The sequence below is a fragment of the Lucilia cuprina genome, chromosome 6, assembly GCF_022045245.1.
Source record: "Lucilia cuprina isolate Lc7/37 chromosome 6, ASM2204524v1, whole genome shotgun sequence".
Classification (NCBI taxonomy): domain Eukaryota; kingdom Metazoa; phylum Arthropoda; class Insecta; order Diptera; family Calliphoridae; genus Lucilia; species Lucilia cuprina.
The window spans coordinates 62,767,016-62,779,538 of NC_060954.1; the positions used below are offsets into that span (position 1 = coordinate 62,767,016).

At 31.9% G+C, this 12,523-nt stretch overlaps 2 protein-coding genes across 4 annotated transcripts; one reads left to right on the forward strand and one right to left on the reverse strand.

Moving 5' to 3' along the window:
- Positions 1-373: 373 nt before the first annotated feature.
- On the forward strand, positions 374-9,304 carry LOC111675961 (unconventional myosin-Va). 2 transcript variants are annotated; one of them, XM_023436847.2, is made up of 16 exons: positions 374-794; positions 1,848-2,661; positions 2,737-2,861; positions 2,920-3,033; positions 3,103-3,591; positions 3,649-3,742; positions 3,807-4,033; positions 4,245-4,277; positions 4,860-4,973; positions 5,067-7,404; positions 7,474-7,600; positions 7,669-7,800; positions 7,860-8,394; positions 8,465-8,596; positions 8,670-8,762; positions 8,824-9,304. In XM_023436847.2, the coding sequence occupies exons 1-16, from the start codon at positions 765-767 to the stop codon at positions 8,959-8,961; spliced, it is 5,535 nt and encodes a 1,844-aa protein (XP_023292615.2). In that variant the 5' UTR covers positions 374-764; the 3' UTR covers positions 8,962-9,304. The 2 variants fall into 2 exon arrangements, with proteins under 2 accessions (XP_023292615.2, XP_023292616.2); XM_023436848.2 differs by lacking the exon at positions 4,245-4,277.
- Positions 9,305-10,325: 1,021 nt separating this feature from the next.
- LOC111675915 (elongation factor Tu) lies at positions 10,326-12,247 on the reverse strand. Of its 2 annotated transcripts, XM_023436783.2 has the most exons (5): positions 12,099-12,247; positions 11,536-12,018; positions 10,938-11,474; positions 10,638-10,866; positions 10,326-10,576 (listed from the first exon to the last, which is right to left on the reverse strand). In XM_023436783.2, exons 2-5 carry the CDS (start codon positions 11,998-12,000, stop codon positions 10,374-10,376), a joined length of 1,434 nt encoding a protein of 477 aa, XP_023292551.2. In that variant the 5' UTR covers positions 12,001-12,018; positions 12,099-12,247; the 3' UTR covers positions 10,326-10,373. The 2 variants fall into 2 exon arrangements, with proteins under 2 accessions (XP_023292551.2, XP_023292550.2); XM_023436782.2 differs by lacking the exon at positions 12,099-12,247 and having other exon boundaries at positions 11,536-12,074.
- Between the last annotated feature and the right edge of the window lie 276 nt (positions 12,248-12,523).

Consider the following 12,523-nt stretch of genomic DNA (forward strand, 5'->3'; position numbering starts at 1 on the left):
GATACAATGGACAGAAAAATGACATCGACTTTTTGACAGCTTGAACAAAAAAGTCGACTGTTCGAATGTCGAATGTATAAGAACCCTAAAATTAATAACAGAGGCCGTAGACGTAAAATATTTAACGGCGATTTAATAAAAATCTAAATTTTGAAATTTAATGTATATTTATTTATTTACACAACGATTTCATATTTTTTATACTTGTGAAATATACATAACAGTGAAATATATTTCTGCAAATTCCACTATTTTAAACCTAAACATACTTAAAAATGTATGTTAATGTAAATTAAGCGACGTCACAAAATATGTAAACAAAAATTAACGTCGTTTTTATGCCGCCTGACTTCGACATCAGTCGTTGCTTTTGTCAACGTCAGTAGTAAATTATTTTTTGTCTAGTTTTCATAACGTTAAAATAAGGAAATTTTCTGTTTATATAAATTTTCTTTCATACAACTTACATAGCCAACATTTTGCCAATAATTCTTTAAAATATATTCTGTAATGTAAATAAAAATAAATTATTTTTGTTGTTAAGTATAACGGTGTTGCATTGATTTAGACATTTTTATTAAATGTTGTTGTTGGTGTTCTGCAAAAAGTGTCGTAGTATTGGGAAAAATCTGATCAGAATTACAAAATATTTGTGTGATATTAATGAAAAAATTTAAATATTATTAAAAAAAGGAAAACGCCTTGGAATAATTGGTGTTTTACCTGATCATCTACCCCACCAAATAATATATTTGGCTCAAATAATGTCGAGTGAAGAGTTACTTTATGCAAAGGTATTTATATGGATTCATAAAAATATTAAAGGGAAGGTTTCCTCATAATTATTTTCATTATACAAAACATTACAAATATGTAGATATGTAACTTAAAACGTCCACTATGGCCAAATTAAATAAAATTCCATTGTTGTTTTTAATATTTTTTAATAATTATTAATTAAAAGGAAATACAATTACGTATTATATATAATTTTATTTTTATACCCTACACCACTATAGTGGGTTTGGTATATTGGGTTTTTGCTAATGTTTGCAACTCATAAAATATTTGTAATTGGCTTAGAATCATTTTTTTATTCAGCTCATAATTTTATTACATATACTTTTATATCGGGGTAAAATGCTATATTATGAAAAATAAATAACATATAATATTCAGAATTAGTATAGAATATCCTATTTTCTAACTTCCGGATATATTTTTTTCTTGTTTACAATAAATGTTAGTGAAAAATTATCTTTAGTAAAGCTATAAACTTAATCTTGCATAATTATCTTTGATAAAATTAATCTATATGAAAATCTCAAGACCGTAACAGATCCAAAATTAACAACAAAGTTCCTATGCTAACCGAATATTATCTTGGGTTCTCTTCCCACTATAGTTTTATTGTTGTTAAATACTTGTAGTAAGAGGTTTTTTTTAATGTAAGCATGAAATTTAAATCTTCCATGTTGATGTAAGTATGTATTAAGATATTTAGATTGGATTACTCAGTTGGCTATATTTTCAATATAATGTTCATATATGTACTAGTTTTCAATGAAAATATCGAACTATTGTCTTAGCTATAGAGTTTTTGTGTGGTTCAGTTAGAAAAACTAAACAAAATTAGAGAATTAAAAAGCAATGATAACAAGAAACAAACAATGAAAAATATAGAAATATAACTATGCATTCATAAGTATTTATTTTTACGTTATCAATTTGGCATACAACGATACTAGACTCATATTGATTTTTGATCAAATTTGATGACGCATCTTTTAAAATTGTATTGCTGTGAGTATTGATTTACAACATATATTTTTATTGGAATTTTTTAGGGATCTAAGGTATGGCTACCAAACGCCAAGACAGTATGGGAAAGTGCTACACTCAATGAAAACTATCGAAAAGGCAATACAGTTTTGAAGGCTCAGTTAGAAAATGGTACTGAAGTAGAAGTGAAAGTTAAGCCAGATGGAAGTAATCTACCGCCACTTCGAAATCCTGCTATATTAATTGGACAAAATGATTTGACTTCATTGTCGTACTTGCATGAACCAGGAGTATTACATAATTTAAGAGTGCGCTTTTGCGAACGTCAAACTATATACACCTACTGTGGTATTGTATTAGTGGCCATTAATCCATACGCCGAATTACCACTATATGGATCCAGTATTATTAGAGCTTATCGCGGAAGATCCATTGGGGAATTAGAACCCCATATATTTGCATTATCAGAGGAGGCCTACACAAAACTAGAAAGAGAAAAATGCAATTTAAGTATTATTGTTAGCGGTGAGTCTGGCGCTGGAAAGACTGTATCAGCTAAATATGCGATGCGTTATTTTGCTGCTGTTGGCGGCTCAGAATCGGAGACTCAAGTTGAACGTAAAGTATTGGCATCTTCCCCCATTATGGAGGCATTTGGTAACGCAAAAACAACTAGAAACGATAATAGTTCACGTTTTGGAAAGTTCACAAAACTATTATTTAAGAACAATATGAGTGTTATGAATTTAACAGGAGCCACAATGCATACTTATCTTTTGGAAAAGTCTCGAGTGGTATTTCAAGCATTGGGTGAACGAAATTATCACATATTCTATCAACTTTGTGCCGCAAGAAAGGATCACCCGCAATTAATTTTAGGTATATTTTAAAAATAAAATACCGAAAGAAACGATATAATTTTATGAAAATTGTTTTTACATCGATTTTAATTAGATCATCAGGACAAATTCGAGTATTTAAATATGGGCAAATCGCCAGATATTGATAAAGTTTCCGACAGGGATCAATTTAAAGAAACTATTCAGGCAATGCTTATATTGGGATTCGATAAAAGACAGGTGAGTTTCTGCCGTATCACTTTTAATTACAAAAGGTAGTAAAATACCTCGTTATTAGATTTCAGATGTATTAAACATTCTTGCTGGTATCCTTCATTTGGGAAATTTAAAATTCTCTCACAAATATAAATCGAATTCAAATGAAATTGATCCAGATGGTTGTCAAATAGACGTGAGTATATAGTAAATAACATATTAAGTTGTAAGTTGTACTTTTGAGGATTTGTTTTATCAATTCCAGCCAGATGATTTGCATTTACGTGTTATGGGTGAATTGTTAAAAATCAATGCGGATGATTTACGCAAATGGCTAAAAACTCGTCAAATTGAATCCGTAAATGAACTGGTTTTAATTCCCAATAATCTGGAAACAGCCATGGCAGCAAGAGACGCCTTAGCTAAACATATATATGCAAAGCTCTTTCAATATATCGTCAGTGTTCTCAATAAGGGACTCAACAATGATCCCAAACACAGTTGTTTTATTGGCGTCCTCGATATTTATGGCTTTGAGACATTCGACGTTAACTCGTTCGAACAGTTTTGCATCAATTATGCCAATGAAAAACTTCAACAGCAATTCAATCAACATGTTTTCAAACTTGAACAAGAAGAATATCTTAAAGAGGGTATTGCTTGGACCATGATTGATTTTTATGATAATCAACCTTGCATAGATTTGATTGAATCTAAATTGGGCGTTTTAGATTTACTAGATGAGGAATGTAGAGTAAGTAAATTATATTAAAGAAATATACATTATAATTTCACTTCCACCATAAAACAGATGCCTAGAGGATCAGATGAAAGTTGGGCTAGAAAATTGGTTGAAAAATGCAATAAATTTCCTCATTTTGAAAAACCACGCTTTGGCAATACAAGTAAGCTGCTTTTTAGCGTTTTTATTTAAAATACAGTTTCATTTAAATTTTCTATACTTGAAAGCTTTCTTTATCAAACATTTCTCTGATACGGTGGAGTACGATGTAAATGGATTCTTGGAGAAAAACCGTGATACTGTATCAAAAGAACTGGTAAATGTTATACGTCAATCGAAAATGTCTTTGTGTAAGCAATTGATGGAAATGGAGGAAATCGATACGCTTAGTGCAGATGCAGCTAAAACACACACACTTGGGGGACGAGTTGTAATAAGTGCTGCAAAAAAACAGGTGCGTTTATCAAAGAATTGCCAAACAGTTTGCCAAATATTCTTTTGATTTCCCTTACAGATTATAATTAAAGAATTATCTTTTTATATACATATTTATATTATTTGATCATTTCTATATTTTATATGTGATTTTTTTATTGATGACCATTTGGATGTACGTTATTTGTTTGTCGTAAATGATGCTGATGATTTAAAATTTTTCAACATAGGGTGCAACGGTAGCCCAAGAGGCTCGTCGAAGAGTTAGTTGATATGTTTGTCGTTTTTTGTTTTTGTTTTGCTTTATTAACTAATTAATTCAATGCATGCTTAATGTTGAGACTAACAAAAAATACTTATTATTAATATAACACTACGTGAATTTTTTTAAGCGAACTCGTACAACTTGGCCACTAAAATTTCTATATTTATCTGCATCGATATTTAAGACTGTGCCCATTTATTATAAGTAAATATAATTCTTAAAAAAACAGTTTTTTTTTAATTTTCAACAACATATTTTTTGAAATTAATATTTTCTAAATTTTGATCGAATGAAAGGCAAACCATGAAGGTATTTGTGTAAAATGGGACTGTTTTATTACACATAATAGCTTTAATCTAAAACAAACATACTAAATCAACTTGTTTAACATGTTTTCATCAGATTCAATAAAATACAAAACCAACGATTTAAACAATAGTTTTTCTAACGTACTACTAATTACACATAGATATATGCATAAAATACTTTTTGTTTAACTAACCAATTAATATTGTGCATGATTATATTGTTCTGTATTAATGTTTTACTTGAGTATTATAAACGTATTACTATTTAATAGGTTGCACCTTCAAAGCAACATCGACGTTCTGTGGGATCGCAATTTCGTGACAGTTTGACATCTTTAATAAACACACTGCATTCGACTACTCCACATTATGTTCGTTGTATTAAGGTAAGAAATGCCTATATATATCGATACATATTTTTACCGTTGAGAAAGTAGTTGTTTATTTACAAATAATAAAACAAAACAAACTTATTTTAGCCCAACGAAGAAAAAATCGCTTTTAAGTGGGATGCTCCAAAAATTGTACAACAATTGCGTGCTTGTGGTGTTTTAGAAACTGTACGAATTTCGGCAGCTGGATTTCCTTCTCGTTGGTTGTACCTTGATTTTTATATGCGCTATCAGTTGCTGTGTCATCGTTCTCTGGTTAACAAGAATGACTTAAAGCAATCGTGTTGCAATATCGTTAGCAAATGGATAACGGATGAAGATAAATATCGTTTTGGTAATACGCAAATATTCTTTCGAGCTGGACAAGTGGCATATTTGGAACAAATTCGTGCTAACTTAAGAAAAAAATACATTACGATAATACAGAGTGTAGTACGACGATTCATTTGCCGTAAGCGGTTTGTCCGTTTGCAGAGTACGGTATTGGGTATACAACGTTACGCTCGAGGTTACTTGGCGCGCCAAAGGGCACAAGAGATACGTGAACAACGCGCTGCAATTGTTATATCAAAATATGCTCGTGGCTATCTGTGTAGAAGACGTTACCTTCGTTTGAGACGATCCGTTTGTGGCATTCAGCAGTACGCCCGTGGAATGTTAGCACGTAAACGATTCCAGGAAGCCTTGGATCATTATCGTGCTACGCAAATACAGCGTTTTTTGCGTGGTTACCTGGCGAGGCGAGAATATCACAAACGTCGTCGTCAAATTATTATATGCCAATCGGCAGTGCGTAGATTCATGGCTAGACGACAGTTTAAACTCCTCAAGGCAGAGGCTAAAACGATATCACACATGGAGAACCTGTACAAAGGCTTAGAGAATAAAATTATTTCGATGCAACAGCGTATTGACGAACTAAATAGGGAGAACGGGCATCTTAAACATAAGAACAGTGAAATTTCTGTCCTAAAAATGAAACTTGAAATGAAAAAGGCAGTTGAAAGCGAACTTAAAAATTTGAAGCTTGTGTTAGCCGGTAAAGATGAAAAGCTGACGATTCTTATGCAGCAGTTGGAAGAGGAAAGAGATGAAAAGATGCAGTTGTTGGAAGAAAATGCAAACACTCTAGACAAATGGAATAAACAAAAAGAAGTATGGACTTCCGAAAATAGTGAATTACGCAAGCAAATAGATGAAATGTTAGAGAGAGCTAAACAATCCGAAAATAAAGAGACTAGTGCCATTACGCAACGCGAACGTTTAATCTCCGAAGTTGAATCAAATGAAATCCATGACGCCTACCGAAAGGCTCTAATGGATAAGGAGATTATCGAGAATGAGAATTATCACCTTAAAGAGGAACTCAAACGATTATCGCGCCAGTTAGGCGGTGGAGAATATGCCTCATTAACACATCATCGTTCCATCAGTAATGGTTCTAGTCATAACGAAGACGATGTTGGATATGCCTCAGCTAAAAACACATTGGAACACAAAGGCAACTATTCGCTCAGCACATTTGATAATAGCCGCACTTCACCAGAGCCATTCCGTAGTCTAGAGGTTACTTCAACACCACGCAGCGACAACACTGTAATTGTCATCAAGTTGCGTAATTTATTGGAAGAAGCAACGAAACACAACAGGACTTTAAGAACACGATTGGATAAGGCTATAAGTCAGCATCGACCCACAGAGGATTCTTTACGGGTCTCCGAACTGGAGGTGGAGAATGAAAAACTTCGTCACGATTACAACTTGCTCAGACAAAGCATACGAAATGGAGCTGAAATGCAAGAGCTGGAAGCTCAACATAACGCTTTGCAAGAAGAACTCAAGAGACGCAGGGAGGAATGTATACAGTTAAAGACTGTCTTGCAACAGCAAACACAATCGCTTAAATCACTTGGCAACGAAAGCTTGACTCTACGAAGTTCAGATCAAAGTATTATTCTAGACAACGAGTTAAACGATGCCTATCAGGCTCAGAAGTTGGTGAACAAGCAATTGGAGTGTGAATTAAAGGCACTTACAGAGGAAAACAATGCCCACTTTGCAGAACTGAGTCGTCAATTGGATGAGTTGCGCCAAGAGAACGCTCAGTTACAAGAAGTCTTTAATAATAGCCTAGATGAGCAGAATGTTGATACAAAAGATCCAGATGCTTTGCAGCAAAGTAATCGTTACTTGAAATATGAGCTCAAGAAAACACTACTACAATACTCACAGGTTCAAGAAGAATTGAACGCGACACTAAAGAAATATGACTCCCTTAAGCATCGTAGTGATAAGTTGACGATGAAATTACAGGAACAGGGTGCAGTTGATGGTCGTCCAAACCCTGTTAAAGACGAGACAAACTCGGCTGTCAATCAGAACTCAATGGTTTCGGTTGGAAAACAAAAAGCTAAAACTTATCAAGGTAATGTCTCGATCTCTCCCCTCTTTACGTAATGAATCTTTTTATTTGTAATATAATTTCATTTTTAAGGTTTAATGAAGTTTCGCAGTGAAGATTTGGATAAAATATTCCATCGCCTAGTTGTCGATATGAGCACACGTGTAGCTATTGGATTATTGCCAGGATTCCCTGCATATGTTCTCTTTATGTGTATACGGTATGATCATTCTTTTAACAAGTAAAAGTGAGTTAAATACTTATTAACAAACATTTTATTTTATTCAGTTACACCGATCTAATTAATGCCGATGAAGATGTTCGTGAACTATTGAGTAAATTTGTGAAACACATTAAGAAGATACATCGTAATCCTAGTGTTACAGAATATCGTATACTATGGCTGGTTAATTCTATAACGTACGTATTTTCCCATTTTAATTACAATACTTTAATAAATTCTACATTTTATGTTATAGACTTTTGAATTTACTTAAACAATACGGTGATGTCGAGGAATATGTTAAGTTCAATACGGAAAAACAAAATCAGCAACAGTTGAAGAATTTTAACTTGTACGAGTATCGACGTGTTATTTTAGAGATCATTACTAAACTATATGAAGCATCGGTGAAGCAAATTGAAGGTCTTCTAGAAGGTCATATTGTGGAGGCCATTTTAGATAACGATGAAATTCAAAGGGGCCATCAAAAGAACATTGGGGGACGAGTTAATCGTGCTGCATCATTTGATAACTCTTCATCACCAGAACACGGCAAAATAGCTGCATGGAAACAGTTGATTAGTCAATTGGAGCATTTCTTTAAACAATTTCTACATTTCGGACTAGATCGTTGCTATTCTGAACAAATTTTCACCCAACTTATGTACTTTATTTGTGCTATAGCTATGAATTGCTTGATGTTGAGAGGCGATAAATGTATGTGGGAAACTGGCATGATAATACGCTATAACTTGGGCCACATTGAGGAGTGGGTGAAGGACAAAGCAATGGTAAGCATAATTTAATTTATTGGTTTTTAGATGAATCTATTTGAAAACATTTCATTACGTTTTTTTTTAGTCAAAAGATGTTTTGGCACCTTTGGCACCGCTAAATCAAGTTTCTCAATTATTGCAATCACGGAAAAGTGAAAAGGATGTTCAAAGTATTTGTGACTTGTGTACAAATTTAAACACTGCTCAAGTATTAAAGGTAATTTTGTACTAAAAGAAAAAATCACGTTTTTTCTTATTAAAATAATATATTTTTTAATACTTAATGTTAGATTATGAAATCATATAAGTTGGACGATTATGAAGGAGAAATAACCAATACTTTCCTTGAGAAATTAACCGAGAAACTAAATGCTCGTGAAATGGTAAAATATTTTTGCTATGATTATGCCGTACGTATTCACAACGTTATTTTTTACATTTCAGCCTAAAAACGATGAATTTACCATGGATCAAAAGTTTATTTATCCCTTTAAAGTGGTTTTTAAATATAGTGACATAAAGTTGGAGGATATTGAAATACCTAAACACTTGGGTCTAGACGAACTACTGCAAAAGATCTAAGTTAAAAAATATATATTTGTTAACTCAGATATAAAACGTAAACATTCCTATAAGCCACCACCTATTAGTTACTTTTTCTCTTTAGTATTATTTATTTTCAATTTGCAACGAAATTTAGGAATCCAAAATACATTCCCAAATATTTTGTCAATGATGTTTTTATTTTATGTATTTATGTATGCAATAGTGCTTCCAAAAGTTTTTTTGTTTTTTATTCAAAACATCATTATAATCATTTACAATTGTACTTAATATTTTTCTTAAAGAATCGAGTCAAACTCAAACTAAAACAATAACCAACTAAAATAGATGTTATAAAAATCCTGTTGCCTTAAAAAAACAAGAAGAAATAAATCATGTATACCTGTTTTAAATGTGAATATGTGAAACAAACAATATTATAATATTTAAATGAAGTAGTTGTTAGAACCTTTAAAAATTTACAAACAATTGCAAACAATGTATTATTTAGATGTATTTACACGTGTATTTAGTAAATCAATAATTTGTCTATGCTGTCTTTCAACATAGATACAGCTGATTAAAGACGCTTTATTTTAAACGAATTTAGAAAATCTAATAACGTCTTATACTCCTTTGTTATTAACTAGAAACAAGCATTCCTATATTAGTCTAGCCCTATGGTTGTAGATATTCTTTTTTTTTTTTGTTTTCTTTTCTGCCGCTTTTTTCCAAAACTTGTCAAATTTGCAGATTTCAAAAATCACAAAACTATTAAGCAAATTTAGTTTAATTTAATCTGTAAATTTGTGTTGTACGAGAGATAAAGAAATAACCATTTTATATTCTCTTTTTGCCATTTAGAATTTTTCTTTTCCTTTAAAAAAAATAAAATATTTGTACTTTTTTTCTATTTAAATATAATCATACATACATTGTTATTTAATAATAGTTATTTATATAGCAAAACATTAACAATAAATATATGTATATGTAAAACACAACATACATAAATATTTAATTAAATTATTTATTTATTTATATTTATTAAATATACCTACCTACACCTAAAAGCATTTTGTAATTACTTTAAAAAAAACAACTTTTTCAAATTATACATTCAATAAAATAATGTATGTATAATAATTGCATATAAGTTGAGAAATAATAGTATATAAAAACGCAATTATTTCAATATTTAAAACTTATGTGTAATTTATCAAAAAGAAATTTAAGAAATAAATCACAACATAAATATGTACAAATACATATGTATTGAAAATAACATTGCAACGTTGTTATATTTATTAAATATTTACTTTATAAATAAATTTATAAAATATATTAAAGAAAGGTAAGATCTTATTGTGCCCAAAATAAGATTAAAATAAAATATTGGGGACTTCAACTTTCAAATTTAAAAATTTATTTCAAAGTAATTTTTATTTTGCTTAATCATAATTAACAATTGCTTTGGATAATTTGTTTTTGGGTAAATCGATAGAGGGCTTTCGTTCTAAAATCATGCCAGTAGCAACAGTAGCGCCATTTTCCCGTATCGTAAAAGCTTGACCATTTGTCATAACCATTTTTCTTAGCAGAGTTATTCGTACGTTTGCATGTTCCCCAGGCATTAACATACTATTTGCGGGAACTGAACAAATATACATATAAATAAAATCTCATTATCTTTTGTTATAAACTATATTGCTTACTCATATCAATGCGCGCAGGTACATTCCATGTAACACTAAATAACTGTTGTATATACTTGGAAAGCATTGGTTTAGAGCGTCCGCCTTCAGCCCGTGACAATAAATACATGGAGCCCAAATAATGATTTGAAATATCTTCTGATCCTTGTGCACATAATAACATTCCTCGTTCGACACTGGATATTTTAACACCACGCAGTAGAGCTCCAATATTTTCCCCAGCTACCGCCTTAATTGTGAATTGTTCAAAATATTTTGTAAATTACTACATACAGACCATTTTTTTTTAATCTGGCTTACCTTTGGTATACTCTTGCGAAAAATTTGTATATCACCCACGGAGGTTTTTATATTCTGATTGAAACCCAAAAGATCACACTCAGCATTTTTGATTATTGTTCCTCGTTTTATGGTGCCAACTACAACAGTACCTCGCCCAGGCACAGTGAAAGCATTATCGATGGGCAATATGAAAGGCGAATCGAAGTCACGTTTAGGTGTCGGTACATACGAGTCAATACTATCTACCAATTTCTCAATCGATGGTACACCAAATGATGATGTGTCATCACGTAAGGCTAACAAAGCAGAGCCGCAAATTACTGGGCTATTAAGGCCATCAAATCCGAAATCCGTCAACATTTCACGCATTTCAATTTCTACCAGTTCCAGGACTTCTTGATCCACCAAATCGGCTTTATTTATAAAAACTATAATTTTTTCTATACCTACTTGTTTGGCTAACAACAGATGTTCTCTGGTCTGAGGCATTTGTCCATCAGTTGCAGCAACAACCAGTATAGCGCCATCCATTTGCGATGCCCCAGATATCATGTTCTTTTAAAGTAAATGCGAGTGTCTTAATAAAATGCCTATTGCATAACTTTTAACCGTTTACCTTAATATAATCAGCATGGCCGGGACAGTCAGTATGAGCATATGTTCTTTGTGGTGTAGCATAACCAATGTGACAGGCATTTATTGTTATTCCTCTAGCCTTTTCCTCGGGTGCTCTATCAATTTGATCATATGAAACGAAATCTGCTAAACCTTTCTTTGATAACACCCTTGTTATGGCTGCTGTTAAAGTAGTCTTGCCATGGTCTACATGACCAATAGTGCCAATGTTACAATGTGGTTTTTCTCCATCTAACGCTGCAACGTTTGGAGAGGAAGAGTATGGTCTTATAATGCTTAATATCCCAGTATTACAATTCGACGTCGCTAGATTTCTCAAAAAAGCCCTACTGCTATTTGAATTTGAAAGGTTTACACAACATACCGGCTTCAGAACTCGTCGCCAATGAACTTGTTCCGTAGGTTTGAAGAAGTTACTTCTTAACCTTAATAATAAAGTTCTCATACTGATGCAGTATGGCAGCTGCATTTAAAAATAACAAAAAGTTTTCATTAAATAATATTTTAAAATGAAATTGTTAAGAAACCAATGAAAATTGTTACCTGCAAAAATTGTTATTATGAAAACAATGGTATTTATCTAACAGTTGGTAGTTAGAGATGCCACATTGGCATTTGCTTTTTAAAAAATAGCGGGATTCAGAATTTTGCATTTTTGGAATTTCGGAAAAAGTTGAAAAGTTGTGGTAGAAGAGGTAGACTTTAAATCGAGGAATCGATCAAAAGTCGGAAAAGGTCAATCAGTTGGAAAGTCAAAAAAAAAAAATTTGTAAAAATTGAGAAGCTGGAGATGTTAAAATAAACGGGAAATCTCAAATAAGACAGAAAGGTCAAAAGATTCTATATTTCAAAATTCGTAAAGACGCCTTTACATAAATGCTACAAATCAAAAAATCTACTTTCAGACGAAAAGTCGACTTTTCAGTGCAGCCAAACTTTCAAATTTATGTCACCCTGTTGTTTCATTT

Bases quoted from the DNA above. Each gene is read 5' to 3' on its own strand.
- LOC111675961 (XM_023436847.2), top strand. From the start codon at position 765: ATGTCGAGTGAAGAGTTACTTTATGCAAAG. The intron at 4,278-4,859 runs GTTAGTTGATAT...ACTATTTAATAG, and splicing joins CCCAAGAGGCTCGTCGAAGA to GTTGCACCTTCAAAGCAACA. The intron at 8,597-8,669 runs GTAATTTTGTAC...ACTTAATGTTAG, and splicing joins ACACTGCTCAAGTATTAAAG to ATTATGAAATCATATAAGTT.
- LOC111675915 (XM_023436782.2), bottom strand. From the start codon at position 12,024: ATGCAGCTGCCATACTGCATCAGTATGAGAACTTTATTATTAAGGTTA. The intron at 11,475-11,535 runs GTAAACGGTTAA...TTACTTTAAAAG, and splicing joins GCCATGCTGATTATATTAAG to AACATGATATCTGGGGCATC. The intron at 10,867-10,937 runs GTAAGCCAGATT...TTCACAATTAAG, and splicing joins TTCGCAAGAGTATACCAAAG to GCGGTAGCTGGGGAAAATAT.